General features: G+C 35.8%; 2 protein-coding genes across 2 annotated transcripts in view; both read left to right on the top strand.

Moving 5' to 3' along the window:
- Nucleotides 1-807: 807 nt before the first annotated feature.
- LOC127447709 (ankyrin repeat and SOCS box protein 9-like) lies at nt 808-6637 on the top strand. Its single transcript, XM_051709741.1, has 7 exons — nt 808-957; nt 1669-1748; nt 3101-3208; nt 3300-3450; nt 3540-3674; nt 5952-6137; nt 6251-6637. Exons 1-7 carry the CDS (start codon nt 861-863, stop codon nt 6373-6375), a joined length of 882 nt encoding a protein of 293 aa, XP_051565701.1. The 5' UTR covers nt 808-860; the 3' UTR covers nt 6376-6637.
- Nucleotides 6638-10500: 3863 nt separating this feature from the next.
- Nucleotides 10501-17591, top strand: part of LOC127448176 (synaptotagmin-like protein 5) — a 35234-nt gene continuing 28143 nt past the window's right edge. The window contains exon 1 of the mRNA XM_051710517.1: nt 10501-10618. The gene's annotated coding sequence lies outside the window, so the exon portion shown is untranslated. The remainder of the gene's footprint in view (nt 10619-17591) is intronic.

Raw genomic sequence — 17591 nt, 5'->3', positions numbered from 1 at the left:
CTTGTGTACAGTGAGACATGATACTGTTTGGTAAAGTTGCTGTTTTTGTTTGAGATATCCTTTAGGGTCTTTCTGGCTCAGGAATCTTATGCTAACACCCAAACAGGGCAGATAATTCACACCCTTATCCATTCAAGGCTACAACTATGAGCCGTTAACGCACAATTATCTCCCTTCTGACTGCTTTCACACATATACACATATTCAACAGCCTGTTTATCCAGCTAGAGCGGTCCTGTTCCTGCATAACACTGAATGCAAATCATGACTTGCTGCAGAGACAGACACTGTATCACCAATTACATTTACACTTACACTGACTTTGGTTCATTGTCTTTTTTTACTTTTATTTACAGATTTAGTTGTTTCACATATATACAGTATATATATATATACTGGATCTATTTTTAAGTTTGTAAAACAAATGTTTGCGATAAATTTGTGTTTAAGATGAAGTATGCATTTTATGTGCACAGACTTGTTTTTTGCCTTTGATTTATGTAACCAACCGATTTGTTTCATTGACTTAATTTATTCTCTGAAATAACCAAGTTGTTGTAGAGTGTTCGCTGTTCTGCAATACTTGCTACATGTTGGATGTGTTCTCAGTGAAAGTTTTAGCTTCTCTGTCCCTTTACTCACTTTGAGGAGACCATTGTTTGTTTGTGTCACCTCTCCAGTTTGGGCAGGTGGTGTGTAAGCACATATCACTGATAACTGTGGGAGGTGCATTCTTGCTTGGGGGTGTTTGTATCTCTGAAGGCCATATAAACATCACTGAAGAGTTCCACTGTGCTTCACTATCTCAGTTGTTCTTTTCCCATGAGATCTCTTTAGTTGTCTTATTGTGAAGTTTAAGGATGTCTGTGGTTCATGCTGAAGTAAGCTTCTGGTGCAAGGAAAGGGATCACAGGTTTTACATGTACGGAGGACAAGTGTGTAACACACTAATGGCTGGTGAGTTTTACTCTGATTGTATTTTTAAGTGATTTGTTTTATATTTTATTGCGCAACCTAAAATTCTGATTATTTGCCTGCATCTGATATCCACAGATATTTCTCTCTCTCACAATTGTACCATGAAACACCAAGTGCCATGATGGTTACATGCAATATTCCATTCAACTCTGTTTTATACACTCAAAAAATACTAAAGCCTATTTTTAACATTTACGCAATTCAGTTTCTTAACAAAATCCCATCAAATTGAATTGTGAAATTTTTACAAAAATAATAAAACTTAAAATATATAGATTTGTATTTTTATTTTTATTGAGTGCTAAATTCAATATGATGGAATTTTGTAATTAAATGTGGAAATCTCTTAGGATTTAAATTATGTTCTGGAAATGTCTGTTCAACATCACATTCAGGCTGTTATTACATTTTTTTAAGTTTAATTTTATTTTAAAAAACAAACAAAAGAAGGACAGTGAGAGGATGTGTCTGTGTCTATCCCCAGCATATAAGTGTGTGTGGGGGTTTACAGATTTATACCTTATATTATAGATGTAGCTAAATATGACCTTTTGTCCTCAAATGTAATAACGATTTATGAAAATTTTTTAAGGGGTAGGATTTGAGTTATAATAAACTTTATATTAAAATAATAGAGGTGTCTGTTCTGTGCTCATTTATAGATAAATAAACATGTTTCTGTTTTATTAGGCTGCTGGGATGACAGAACACCTCTACATGATGCTGCACTGCAAGGAAGATTGCTGCCACTGAGAAGACTCCTTTCACAGGTATTGATGAAAGAATCCCTTAGTGTTAAATGAATGTTTCACATTCAGTACAAGTTAAGATGAATCAACAATAATGTTGAGTTTTACAAAAAATAAAAAATAAAAAAATAAATAAAATAAAAGCAGAAATCTTGCTTACAGTAAGGGATTTACAATGGAAGTGAATGGGGCCAGTCCATAAATGCTAAAATACACACTGTTTTAAAAGTATAGCCACAAGATTATACATTTACATATCAGTTACACATTGTATGTGTTAACATGATTTTAGTGTAATAAAGTCAGGGGTTTACTGGTGTTACAGCATTTACCAGAATACAAGATTTACCATTCCAACATCATGACAACATTATAATACTGGATATCACTTTACGCAGATAGGGTTAATAAGCAATTTTATCACACTAAAATCACATTAACACGTATAGTGCTTACATCTCGTGGCTATACATTTGATACATATTTGTGCATTTGAATGTTTATGGAATTCACTTCCATTGTAAGTGCCTTATTTTAACTGCAGTTTTTTTTTTTGTTTTTTTTTATTTTTTTTTTATGAATAAATGGGGGACGAGTCAAAATGATTATTTTTGTTGTAATTAACATTATGCCTCAAATGCTGTCAGTTGAGTTTAACTTATATTGAACCCAGACTATTCCTTTTGGATAATTGGAGGTGTTTTGTCTGTTTTCTCAAACATTGTATAACATTACACAGACTGGATAGCTAAATGGATTAAGTTGAACAATTTACAAGAAGGATCACACCACTGTACCATTACATATTAATTACTTGTCTATAGTGGTTGCAAAAAAAGTATTTGAACACTTAACAATTAACAATGCATGATTGTCATTGTGTTGCATTATATAACAAAAATCGAACCAATTGGCATTTATTTTAAAGAATATAAATAGATAGCGCAAATACACTTTTCAAGCAAATTATTTTACTAAAAGTAATTGGATATGTTTCAAATTATATCAAATTATAGATATGAAGCTCAAAATTAAGACAAAATGTTTTTAGACATGTTTTGGTTGTCAAACTTAGTGGAGCATGTCCATGGTTAATGTGATGAATTATACGTGTGGTTATTCTTCTGGGACACCTGTGTGAACTTGATGCGAAATGACTTTATATATCCACAAAGAATTGCAATGAAATGTAATTTCTGACAAAAGATCTCATCAATTGTTGGCAGATGCCACTTGGCTTGATTTTTAATGCACTGATATTTAAACATTTTATGTGTGACTAAAGTGTCCAAACACTTTCTCATGCCACTGTAGTTCCCTGTTGTAGTTTGAGTGTATGCATTCATTAACTGTCCATTTTTGTATGCGCACAGAGGTATTGCGTGGGCATGTCTACACTGGATGGAATCACTCCACTGCATGAAGCATGTGTTGGAGGCCATTTTACCTGTGCTAAACTTCTGCTTGAGCACGGGGCTGATGTGTGTATATAACTTTATTTGAGAAAAATTACATTTTCTCACCGTTCCTGCATATTCACAGTAATGGCTACAATACTGTATGTGTCTTCAGGCAAATGCTGTCTCTGTTGATGGAGTCACTCCTCTCTTTAGTGCATGCTGTAGTGGAAATCCTGCCCTCGTAAGCCTCATTTTGATGTACAAATCCGCCCACCATCCAGCTCATGTGCTAAATTCACCTCTTCATGAAGCAGCTAAGAGAGGTATGTTTGTTTATGTGAATTGCATGTGAATTTACAGTCAACCTTGTTTGAGATATTAATAAACCAGGTGTCTATTGTACATGTTTTAGGTCACACAGCATGCGTTGAACTGCTACTGTCACATGGTGTGAAAGTTGACATGGAGGTGCCCAGTATAGGAACAGCGCTGTACTGTGCATGTGAAGCCAAGAGCACAGACTGTGTACAGAGATTGCTGATGTCAGGTCAGAATCGCACACATCATCCCAAAACAATCTTATAGATTTAGAACAAAACACTGAATTTGTATTGTGCATAAAGAAAATAAGGTCTTTTTAAAGGATCATTTAATGTTTTTATTTTTATTTTATTTTATTTTTTTATAATATTTTTCATCTTAATTAAGCACATTTGTACAATTACAATTACTGTAATGCATCTGGATATTTGTTTTTAATTATCATAATTTTCTAAAATGATTCTCATTAGCCTCTCATTACAGAATATACTGTGTGTATATATATATCTAAATCGCTCTCTATATATACAGTAGTGTGTATATATATATATACACAGGTGCATCTCAATAAATTAGAATGTCATGGAAAAGTTCATTTATTTCAGTAATTCAACTCAAATTGTGAAACTCGTGTATTAAATAAATTCAATGCACACAGACTGAAGTAGTTTAAGTCTTTGGTTCTTTTAATTGTGATGATTTTGGCTCACATTTAACAAAAACCCACCAATTCACTATCTCAAAAAATTAGAATATGGTGACATGCCAATCAGCTAATCAACCCAAAACACCTGCAAAGGTTTCCTGAGCCTTCAAAATGGTCTCTCAGTTTGGTTCACTAGGCTACACAATCATGGGGAAGACTGCTGATCTGACAGTTGTCCAGAAGACAATCATTGACACCCTTCACAAGGAGGGTAAGCCACAAACATTCATTGCCAAAGAAGCTGGCTGTTCACAGAACATGCTGTATCCAAGCATGTTAACAGAAAGTTGAGTGGAAGGAAAAAGTGTGGAAGAAAAAGATGCACAACCAACCGAGAGAACCGCAGTCTTTCGATTGTCAAGCAAAATCGATTCAAGAATTTGGGTGAACTTCACAAGGAATGGACTGAGGCTGGGGTCAAGGCATCAAGAGCCACCACACACAGACATGTCAAGGAATTTGGCTACAGTTGTCGTATTCCTCTTGTTAAGCCACTCCTGAACCACAGACAATGTCAGAGGCGTCTTACCTGGGCTAAGGAGAAGAAGAACTGGACTAACTGGTCCAAAGTCCTCTTTTCAGATGAGAGCAAGTTTTGTATTTCATTTGGAAACCAAGGTCCTAGAGTCTGGAGGAAGGGTGGAGAAGCTCATAGCCCAAGTTGCTTGAAGTCCAGTGTTTCCACAGTCTGTGATGATTTGGGGTGCAATGTCATCTGCTGGTGTTAGTCCATTGTGTTTTTTGAAAACCAAAGTCACTGCACCCGTTTACCAAGAAATTTTGGAGCACTTCATGCTTCCTTCTGCTGACCAGCTTTTTAAAGATGCTGATTTCATTTTCCAGCAGGATTTGGCACCTGCCCACACTGCCAAAAGCACCAAAAGTTGGTTAAATGACCATGGTGTTGGTGTGCTTGACTGGCCAGCAAACACACCAGACCTGATCCCCATAGAGAATCTATGGGGTATTGTCAAGAGGAAAATGAGAAACAAGAGACCAAAAAATGCAGATGAGCTGAAGGCCACTGTCAAAGAAACCTGGGCTTCCATACCACCTCAGCAGTGCCACAAACTGATCACCTCCATGCCATGCCGAATTGAGGCAGTAATTAAACAAAAGAAGCCCCTACCAAGTATTGAGTACATATACAGTAAATGAACATACTTTCCAGAAGGCCAACAATTCACTAAAAATGTTTTTTTTATTGGTCTTATGTATTCTAATTTTTTGAGATAGTGAATTGGTGGGTTTTTGTTAAATGTGAGCCAAAATCATCACAATTAAAAGAACCAAAGACTTAAACTACTTCAGTCTGTGTGCATTGAATTTATTTAATACACGAGTTTCACAATTTGAGTTGAATTACTGAAATAAACGAACTTTTCCACGACATTCTAATTTATTGAGATGCACCTGTATATATATATATATATATATATATATATATATATATATATATATTAAAATCAGCTTAGATTAAAGGCTGTACAGCAAATACTAACATGATATACAAATACTTTATATTAAATAATACATTCTTATTTTTATTGCATTACAGTGAAGAGAATTGGGTGAAATGTCCTTAAATATCACAATGCAAAAACTGTTAGTAGTCCCAAAAAAATAGGCTTCATATTGTTTCTGCAAATGATCATTTTAATTTTGGGGTGAAATATGATCTGAACATGTTCTTCGCGCGTATACCCACATTACTTCCAGCAGCTTTTACTGTAGTATTTACTGATACAGTGCTGATGAGAGTGATGATCTCTAAACCACTCCTGTCTGTGTCTCTAGGTGCTGATGTGCAATGTGGGCATGGTCTTGACACACCTTTACATGCTGCAACCAGAGTGGGTGGGGCAAGGGAGGTGGAGCTACTGTTAGAGCATGGGGCTGATAGGACATCAAGAAACTCTGAGGGAAAGAAACCTCTGGATTTGACTACTGATCCGGACATTAAACATCTCCTGCAGACCTCAGGTAAATATATAAACATGTATATAACCACACTTTATATAAACAAACAGTGTATAGCCACTCAATATGCCCATGTGTACTGTGCAACTAATTCTGGCTTGTGTTTGGTTTTACAGGTCCTTGCTCGCTATCTCAGATGTGCAGATGGCGTATTCGCCGTTCCCTAGGACAAAAAAGGCTAAACAAAACCAGGATGCTTTGCTTACCACATACTCTACACAATTATCTTCTCTATCATTAAAACACAGACAACTCTGTCTTGTGTCATAACACAATAATTTTGTGTGCCTATAAAATTCACTTTGTTTTTATCTGTAAATAACCTTTGTAAAAGTGTAGCCCAAAACATTTGTTTTGTAATAAATATTTGCATACATTCAAAGGCTATTGTTTATTTGTTAAAGTTTATAGATGACTTTGTACACACACAAACACACACACATATGCTGTATTCTCACACACATTGTGCATAATGAAATAGATCATTAAATTAACCCTAGAATGCAAAAAGGGGTCAAATTGATCTGAAGGGCTCTTGTTTTTGGAATTTTTAAAAAAAATAAAAACATTTATTTCCTTGATCTTCCATGAAAGCCTCAAAAATCTTGTTTGTGACCCTCACCAATGTAATTTTCATATTTCTTGGTCATAGTTTCAGAAAAAAATATTTTTTTGCTATCACTACCCCAAGACTGCATAAAGCAGGCTCCTGCCAGCTATGATAGGGTGGGATGGGGGATATCATGGGTGGGCATTTGGGATGGGGGTGGGGTTACTCAGACTGTTAATTTGATGTCTTTAATTGGCGTAATATGGCGTAATTGTCAAGATTATAAGGCCCAATATAACTATATTTTACACTTATTCCCCATATTAAAAACATGTTGAATTAAAATAAACATTGTATATAATCTTAAGATTGAAGTGAGCCCTGACAACCTTTATTCTTGGTATACAACCTCCATTACTGAGAAATAACTTTCAGAAATAACACTTTCAGAATGATTAGAATTACAGCCTTGAAGCAAATTCTAAAGACAAAAATCAGAGTCCCCATGAATGCAAGGATGGAGTGGAGAGAAATAATATCAAGGAGGAAAAAAAGGTTGGAGTGAAAGGAAATATATTAGATGGAGAGGTCAATAACAGAAAATAAATTTTATATATATATATTCAACTTTGTAAAATTTATGACATACATTTTGAAGCACTGCCATTCAGATATTTTAAATTATATTTAAAATCAGCTAGCAAACTACTAGAGCTAATACTTAAGTAGCTTGCGCATTTTTAAGATTTGTCTGGATATATTCTCTTTTTTTTTCTTCATATATATATATATATATATATATATATATATATATATATATATACACAGGTGCATCTCAATAAATTAGAATGTCGTGGAAAAGTTCATTTATTTCAGTAATTCAACTCAAATTGTGAAACTCGTGTATTAAATAAATTCAATGCACACAGACTGAAGTAGTTTAAGTCTTTGGTTCTTTTAATTGTGATGATTTTGGCTCACATTTAACAAAAACCCACCAATTCACTATCTCAACAAATTAGAATATGGTGACATGCCAATCAGCTAATCAACTCAAAACACCTGCAAAGGTTTCCTGAGCCTTCAAAATGGTCTCTCAGTTTGTTCACTAGGCTACACAATCATGAGGAAGACTGCTGATCTGACAGTTGTCCAGAAGACAATTATTGACACCCTTCACAAGGAGGGTAAGCCACAAACATTCATTGCCAAAGAAGCTGGCTGTTCACAGAGTGCTGTATCCAAGCATGTTAACAGAAAGTTGAGTGGAAGGAAAACGTGTGGAAGAAAAAGATGCACAACCAACCGAGAGAACCGCAGCCTTATGAGGATTGTCAAGCAAAATCGATTCAAGAATTTGGGTGAACTTCACAAGGAATGGACTGAGGCTGGGGTCAAGGCATCAAGAGCCACCACACACAGACATGTCAAGGAATTTGGCTACAGTTGTCGTATTCCTCTTGTTAAGCCACTCCTGAACCACAGACAACGTCAGAGGCGTCTTACCTGGGCTAAGGAGAAGAAGAACTGGACTGTTGCCCAGTGGTCCAAAGTCCTCTTTTCAGATGAGAGCAAGTTTTGTATTTCATTTGGAAACCAAGTTCCTAGAGTCTGGAGGAAGGGTGGAGAAGCTCATAGCCCAAGTTGCTTGAAGTCCAGTGTTAAGTTTCCACAGTCTGTGATGATTTGGGGTGCAATGTCATCTGCTGGTGTTAGTCCATTGTGTTTTTTGAAAACCAAAGTCACTGCACCCGTTTACCAAGAAATTTTGGAGCACTTCATGCTTCCTTCTGCTGTCCAGCTTTTTAAAGATACTGATTTCATTTTCCAGCAGGATTTGGCACCTGCCCACACTGCCAAATGCACCAAAAGTTGGTTAAATGACCATGGTGTTGGTGTGCTTGACTGGCCAGCAAACTCACCAGACCTGAACCCCATAGAGAATCTATGGGGTATTGTCAAGAGGAAAATGAGAAACAAGAGACCAAAAAATGCAGATGAGCTGAAGGCCACTGTCAAAGAAACCTGGGCTTCCATACCACCTCAGCAGTGCCACAAACTGATCACCTCCATGCCACGCCGAATTGAGGCAGTAATTAAAGCAAAAGGAGCCCCTACCAAGTATTGAGTACATATACAGTAAATGAACATACTTTCCAGAAGGCCAACAATTCACTAAAAAATGTCTTATGATGTATTCTAATTTTTTGAGATAGTGAATTGGTGGGTTTTTGTTAAATGTGAGCCAAAATCATCACAATTAAAAGAACCAAAGACTTAAACTACTTCAGTCTGTGTGCACTGAATTTATTTAATACACGAGTTTCACAATTTGAGTTGAATTACTGAAATAAATGAACTTTTCCACGACATTCTAATTTATTGAGATGCACCTGTATATATATATGACAGATTTTGAAGCATAGACATTCAAATATTCTAAATCAGTTAGCAAGCAAACTATTAGCAAAATATGCATGCATATACAGCAGAAGAGGCTTTGGAAATGTTCAATGACACACCCATCATGACTTTGGAGTCAAAATCAGAGTACTCTGATGATGATGATCCAACAGACCAGGCTGTGCTGGAGATGACATTGAGATAAAGTATTGTGTAGTTGTTTGGTGTTTTAATGAGGAGCAGATGAGGTTTAGAACATTCCAGTGTAGAAAGCTGTCTGCACTATAAGATGTTTTGAATGTGTTTGTGATAAAGGCTCAGAAAGAGTCGGTTCAGGAAAAGTTGCAATTATTTTTAAAGAATACTGAATTTTATCTTTAGATTTTAAAACATTAAAAGTGAACAAATAAACATGAATTGAACATTAAACCCGTTGTGAACGATCAAATTCTTAAATTCTTGAAGATAAAGATATAAATAGGATACCTTGGAAGAAATCAATTGAAACAAATAGGGGTCATTTTGACCCTCTTTTTGCATTCGTGTAGGTTTTATGGGTCATGCATTCTAGGGTTAAATCAATATTTTCAGACAAAATGATCATCACCATCATAATTTTTTTCAATCAAATTTACTACAATTTACTAAGGTAAATTTCTCTAATTATGTAGATCAGCATTTCCTGAACTATACAGCAGATGGCAGCTTTGTAAAATAAGTTAGACAACGGCAACACTGTGTATAATATGTTAGAGTTTCAGTTGTCAGAATGCTACAGTTACTTTCAACTTTATATATATATATATATATATATATATATATATATATATATATATATATATATACAGTATATATATAAACGCAAATACGAATACTTGCTGTCACCAAGTTTTTTCTTTCTTTCTATCTATCTATCTATCTATCTATCTATCTATCTATCTATCTATCTATTTATCTATCTATCATTCTTTCATCCCATCCATCCATCCATCCAGTGGCATGACTTGGATCTTGCGGGCCTCAGTGCAAAGAAACTGTGGGGTTTTTCATCACCCCTCAGGCCCACTGTCATTTTTATTGTTTCGTCTGGTCGACCATTGCGGGCCCCCTATCACCCCGGGCCCTAGGGCGACTGCCCATCCTGCCCTCCCTCTAGTTACGCCCCTGAATCCATCCATCCATCCATCCATCCATCTATGGAAACAAATATTGTGACGACATTGTCCTCTCTAATCTCTATATCATGCTTTTACCGCTTCAGGGAGGAAATGCCACGGATGTGATGCAGACACACAGGAGCTGTGTATTTGTGTGTGCCTGTACACGGTCACGGGGAATCCGTGGGAGCGCAAACTCCTCCCACGCTATGAACATCTCCACGGGCGAGCGCGTGCGTGCGTGGGGGGGTTTGCCTCTCACTCGACTAGTATCAGTTCGAGCACTGGCTGCATTGAGCAAACCACTACAGAGCTGCCCTTGACCATGTAACAGCGCACTGCAGTTTACAGGATATTAATGAACGCTGCGGCAGGTAGGATATCAGTTTTCTATCCTGATGTTTTTTGTTTTTTTTCTCTCTGAATGCTTCCTATTTGCTGTCCCGCTTCACGGTGGTTGAGAGCATAAGGAGAAGGTGAGATAATTAATTTGAGGAAGCAGGAACTTCAGCACCCCGTGTAATTTTTGTAGGATAGCTATATTTGTATAAAGTCTGAACATCGGTACAGATCATCTTTAAACATTCTAAAACACAAAAAAGTCAGTATTAGAAGATATTCATTTGTCAGTGAAGCCTGTTATTTCCTGTTGTTTTTGTGGCATTACATGTAATGTCGTCTCACCAGGTGTTTAAACAGGTGCAATGCAGCAGCATTTGTTTTCCCTGAGGTTACCTAAAGTCGTTTTCATATTTGCTTAGGCAGTATTTGTTCAAAATTCAAAGGTGTCAACCTGATTACTGGTTTGAGAGTATAAGAACATCTCTGTTGGTTTTCACTGCACATAAATGTCATTGTGCCAATAGGAGAGTGGGGCTAGCTGTCACGCTTTTTTGAATATTTCTCAGGGAAGGTTTATTTTGAAAGTCAATTTTTGTATAGACACACACCTTAAACAAGTCTGAGTGACAAAAGCAAAAGCTGCTGAACATTTCATGCACAATATGTTGTCACACTAAAAGGGGTTAATTGTAACAACAACATCCTGCTGTTTATTGACACTGATTTTAGAAATCCTTTTTGAAAATATGAAATACTATGTACCGTAAAAACATTATCTCTGTTTAAATTGTTTTATAGGCTATGTAATGGTTTTTCAGTGCAATTTAAACAGTAAGCTACACAAAACTATTCATGAAGCAGCAAAAATGGAAAAGGTAACATGAAAAAATATCAAATCACTGTTCTGGCCATCAGAAAATGTAAATACAACATATATAACACATGTGACTTGATAACTTGGCCCAGAAATCATATGGGACACCATCCCGACATGACATTTATGAAAAAAATACCCTTGTCTTAAGAACATTTCAGTTTTCAGTTTTTCATTTTAGTTTTAAATTTTTTTTTTCAGTTAAAATGTACTTCCATTGTTTGGTTTCAGTGTGTTATTTTGTTCTAGTTTTACTTGTTTACACCATAGCTATTAAATAAATATGATGGTATTAGAATTTTAGTTTGGAGGATAAAATGACCAAAAATAACCCAGTTTATGACAGCATTGAACTAGTAGGTGATCGAAACCAACATACAAAACAGCGGCTAGAGAAAATATGCATTTGAGTAATTGGAATTTGTGTTACTAAGATATAGCCTTAATTGTGACATCTTGGTCTTCCCAATATGTCTGTTATAACATATCTGACACAAAAAGATAAGCGAATATATTCTTACTAGATCACATTTGTATGGTAAAGGATTCTGTGAGATGGTCTGTAAGATTCTCATTCAAATGAGTAGTTAAGCTTTATATACTTACTATGCACACGCTGTGGACTTATCCTTTACTATGAAATTAAGCGGAAAGCTGTCTAGATCTATTATGATGAATGATATGGTAAAATGAAATGAAATGATACACGCTATGTTCACGACTTACTGCTATGTTAAAGGGTTTATATGTTCACTCTGACAATTTTAATAATGCTGTGTTAAAGTGCTAATTTAACACTGAGAACCACAACCCTTAACCCTTTCATACGTACCGTCACAGATGACGGTTAATAACTGGGCCCCGCAGAGTAGCGTCACACATATGTGTTTCTGCAACAGTCAGTTACGTTACAAGCTGCCAGATTCAAATCGGCTTTCGCGCCGACACAGGCTGCGCTGGTCAAGCGTCTGTTATTTATATTTGCTCAAACAGTTACTCATACAGTCTTTTAAACCACAGAATAAGTTTATTTTATATACATACATCTAACACGTCACCAAAGTACCACGATAAAAAGTTTACAGCTCTTATACGTACAGTCAATACATCAAATGCTGCCATTGGTTTACATTAGTAGCGGTTACCATTTGTCAAACAAACAGCTACTCAAAGAGTCTATTCAAGCACGTAATATGTTTATTTTATGTAACAAACAGCCAAATTGTCACCAAAGTACCATGATAACAGTTCACAGCTTGTATATGCACAGCCATCATATCTAAACGCGATCATCCCAGCCACGTCTGCTGATAAGGTGCAGATGTGGTTTTCATTCACACAAGCAGCACCTCAAACAGTCTTTTCTGTCACATAATACGTTTGTTTTCTGAAACAGACAGCCAAACTATCACAAAAGCACCATGATAACAGTTTAAAACTCATATACTCACAGTGAAAACATACTGATCAAGTGCGATTATCCGATGCACGCAGCCAAGAGTGTTTACATAAGCGCTTGTCTCTCTCTCACACACACACACACACACACACACACACACACACACACACACACACACACACACATGTTGGTGCAGCTATCATTATGAGGACTCTCCATAGACATAATGATTTTTATACTGTATGAACTATAGGTTCTATCCCCTAACCCTCACAAAAAACTTTCTGCATTTTTACATTTTCAATAAAACATCATTTATTATGTTTTGTGAAGTGATTTGAATTATGGGGACACAAGAAATGTCCTCATAAACCACATTTATAGCATAATACCCTTGTAATTACCAGTTTGTAACCTAAAACAAAGTCCTCGTAAACCACTTAAACCTGCCCACACACACACACACACACACACACACACACACACACAATGTCTGAGATGTCAAATAGTGCACAGGCAAACCAGAATGCTGATATTATTTGTTCATTTATTTGCTATAAAAATGAAATAAATAAAACAAAAACAGTACAGCAGACATAACCCATTTGTTCACATGTTTATTATATTATATACCTTATATTTTTTCGTCTACACTCTGACCCCCTCAACCGGCTGTGCATTGTCACGTGCAAAAATAACTCACTCCAGGGGGCACTGAAGTGGAATTTAGACCCTGCTCATGAAAAAGTTAATAGCGTGCCCTGGTACGCACATTCCCAACTGGTGTAAAGACTAACCTATATATGCCCACTCACATGGGTTAAACTAGTGGTGCACCGATCAGGAAATTTGAGACAGATACCGATTTTTTAACGCTAAGATCGGCCGATACCGATTTCTTCTTAAAATGCCCTTTGCCATACTTTTGCAAGTTATATGCTTCATTTATATGTTTATGCCCCACACAGTAAAATTACGGTAACACTTAACAAAAAGGTTCCATTTGTTAAATTTTTTTAACAATATTACTGTAGTTAACATGAACATGATCTAACTTAATGTTAGATACAAAATATACTAATACATTTTTTAAATCAAAAGTTGTATTAGTTAATGCACATTAATGCACAATGAACTAACTAACAATGAACAATTATATTTTTATTAACTAACATGATTAGTAAATGCTGTAAAATATATTGTTCATTGTTTGTTCATGATACATAATGCATTAACTAATGTTAAAGAAATGAAAACTCTTTATTTTGTGTTACCAAAATTACATTAAAATTACATTAATTGTGAATTGCTAACATTTATTTGGATTGAAAACTGTTATTAATAGTTCTGTTGTCAATATCAAAAGGTCATTGTGACATACTGGCAACCAAAAACCATGAGAGCATCACACACAGAGGCGATGCTTTAAAAAATAAGAAACATATATCCATTACAAGCTTTCAAACTGCTCCAGTGAGAAATCATTAATATCTATGATTTGTTTACTGTCTTGGGCGTCTTGATGTAACACAAATCACGAATTATTAAGCAAATGCGTGAAGACGCGGTGATGTTATTGAAGGTTAAACAGTTATATCTGTTATTAGTAGGGATGCACCGATCTGATACTTGGATCGGTATTGGCTCCGATACTGAAGCTTTTAGACAGATCGGGTATTGGTCCGACAAGCCTGATCCAAATCCGATACTGTGTGTTAGTCATGTTCGTTACAGTCAAGCTCCAAAAATGACAAAAGAACCATAAAAACACCATTAAAGCAGTTCATATGACTCATGCATTTTATTCAAAGCCACTTGAAGATGGGCAATAGCTCTGTTAATCACAAAAGGCTGTGTTTAATAAGTAAATATATAGTATGCGCAGCACCAGCGCGTTAGTGAATGGTGCTGCTCTGTTGACACAAACTCGCGCACAGGCTGGTGATGCACTCGCGGCTATTTTTAGCCTTCACAGCGGTGCGTTTGAGCGCTACTCAAGAACAGCATCTCAGATGTAGATGCTCAATAGTTCGGTTCACTTATAATATGCATTTAGAACGGCACCAGAGGTGCATTTTACCAGAATTTGAATAAGAAGCTAATTAAACTACTGTGAACTTGCCTACAAACAGACACATACAGGACTTCCTGGAGAGTTTAGAATGTCAAAATAAAAGCGTGAGGGTTTAAAAAGTGCACTGTTTAAATATATTACTGTTGTATTTAAAATTAAAAGTCAAAAATTATAATATTAATAACAATTTATTATTATTATTATTATTATTATTATTATTATCATTGTTATCATTAGTATTTGTTTACAGTTTATAATAATATTTAAGTTGAATGGGTTCCAAAAAATAATTGTGAATGAAAATTGGACTGATGTCTTACAACTAAATTGAATAAAAAAGAGATCTGAATCCTTTAAAGTCCAGATGCAATTTGAAACATTTTTGGGAAAAAAAAGAAAAGAAACAAAAAAAGGGCAAAAAAAAAATAAAACACTGGTTTCTTTTCTACTGAAGACTTGAAGACTGGAATTACTGTTAATTTTGCTGCTACATTATCCAGTATACTAGTTAATAAAGTGTTTCTTAATAAGCTATACATTTATATTGAAATAATGTGCAGTTAGAGGTTTGTGTTTCTTTACATATTAAAGAGTACTCCCAATTAGTTCCACACAATAATGTAAAGATATTCTAAACTGATTATGCAAAAAAAAAACAACACTGATATCGGCTTGGGATCAGTATCGGGCGATACTGAGATTTCCGATATCGGAATCGGATTGAAAGAGAAAAAGTGGTATCGGTGTATCCCTAGTTATTAGTGGTATTGTGACCAACATTAATCTGATTTAAATTGGGATCCTCACAGAATAGTGCTGGGATGATTGACTGATGATGAGATATTAAGAGCACATTAAAAGCTGCATGTTTGATTGACACCGAGAGCGCTCATGTTAAAGAGAGTAATGCTAAAAGCGCTCATGATGGTTCAAGCAGTCTCTATCACTCCACACAACGTCTGATTGTCACGACTCGCGTTACATCACATGTACTCAGATTTGTGTTCGCATGTTTATTTGTTGTTTTTAATTTGTTTTTATACCCGTTAGCAGCCTCTTTATCCTCTTCCTGCTCACTGTACTAGTCAGAATAACTACCGTAATGACTCTAGAAAATGGGCAACTTAATATTAATACACATGTAATTCTTACACATTTTTAAAAACAAAACGGCATATTAATGTGAATTACATCAGGTCTGAACGTTTTAATTCGTGAATGCTTAGAATTGCCAACAATTCACCCTCCAAAGGCCACTCTGTCATGCTTCAAGAGCTGAGCAAGCGCTCATTCATGAGAGGAGCAGTGTGTATTGTGATTCTCTGCGTGTTGCAAAAAAGATCAGCCCTGATTCTAGGCACAATCGCCGATCACGGATTTAAGACGAATATCGGCCGATTTCGATCGGTGGCCGATCGATCAGTGCACCCCTAGGTTAAATCCCCAGATTTGGGTCCTAATTATTTTTCTTATCACAGAGGTGATATAACCCGTGACAGACGAAAGGCTTAGGTGTCACATGTAGCGAGTTAACCATTTTAGATGTCTTGTGTCATCTTTTGTATACATCGAGCAACAACATAGATCCCCAATGTTTTTCTAAACATTAGCTATTTTTACCCTTGTGAGGATAATCAAGATGAGAGGCAGCTGGAGGAACAGCAAAACAGTTTGCCTGTCTAGAGGGGCATTTTAATTCTCTGAGGTTGTGCTTTCATAGGAGTTACTTAGTTATTTTTTATTTAAGTCTCAAATTTAACTTAGTCTCAGATGTTTCTAGAGACACATGTGAGGTTACCACAGTCTTTTTCTTTGGACAATAGCCTGAGAAACAGGGATTTACATCTTCATTTGCTCTCAATTTAGTCCCATTTGTTGACAAGGAGAAATGGAGGTCTAGGAGATTTTTATTTGTGATGTTTTCTTTCTGATGGATGTCATTTTAGATGCTTTTTTTACCCCCTCCTGAAACTCTGATAGACCAAGTGTTAAGTAATGATGATACAACTGTCTCTCAGCCATCACAAAGCAAAGAAAAGTTAAATGAAAAATGTTCCATCATGCCACTCCCCCTGTGGACAGTGTTTATTAGTTTATTATGCTTCTCTTTACTAAGAAAGACAGACATATTTAATTGATTAACCATAAATAGATGTAAACACAGGAGGAAGACTTCAATCCTCCAACATTTATATCATTGTTGAAATTCCAAATTATATCCCTTGGCCAGTCTGCTCCGGTTCTTTCTATGTGAGCAGCATGATTCAGATAAAAAAGGCCCTTACAAAATAAGTACTGCGGTTGTGCCATGGGAAAGTGATAGTATCAGATTATAATACGATGGTGCTTTGATCATGGTACTGAATTATTTAATACGAATGATGTAATATGGCATAAACATGGTACTCCAAAATATTTCAGAGAATACATGGTATTACCATGGTACATGTCCATGAAGACATTGTATTGCAGTGGTCATTTTTGGTAGTGGTAAGGTCATAATAACTTCAAACTTATAGCCAAAACCAAACCCAAAAGTTCCATAGCCTAATCAAATTTTAGGACCTTGTGCACTGGCCATGAATAAAGAGGAAGTAGGTTGAAAAGTATAATAGGCATAACAGAAAAAGTCCTGAAAAGTTGTTGTGTTCAGACTCT

Source organism: Myxocyprinus asiaticus, chromosome 11 (assembly GCF_019703515.2).
Source record: "Myxocyprinus asiaticus isolate MX2 ecotype Aquarium Trade chromosome 11, UBuf_Myxa_2, whole genome shotgun sequence".
Taxonomy (NCBI): domain Eukaryota; kingdom Metazoa; phylum Chordata; class Actinopteri; order Cypriniformes; family Catostomidae; genus Myxocyprinus; species Myxocyprinus asiaticus.
This window is presented reverse-complemented; position numbering and strand designations above follow the sequence as displayed.

Excerpts from the sequence above, each read along its gene's own strand:
- LOC127447709 (XM_051709741.1), top strand. The coding sequence starts at position 861 with ATGTCTGTGGTTCATGCTGAAGTAAGCTTCTGGTGCAAGGAAAGGGAT. Across the intron at positions 3,675-5,951 it reads ACAGAGATTGCTGATGTCAG|GTGCTGATGTGCAATGTGGG; the intron begins GTCAGAATCGCA and ends CTGTGTCTCTAG. Across the intron at positions 6,138-6,250 it reads ACATCTCCTGCAGACCTCAG|GTCCTTGCTCGCTATCTCAG; the intron begins GTAAATATATAA and ends TTGGTTTTACAG.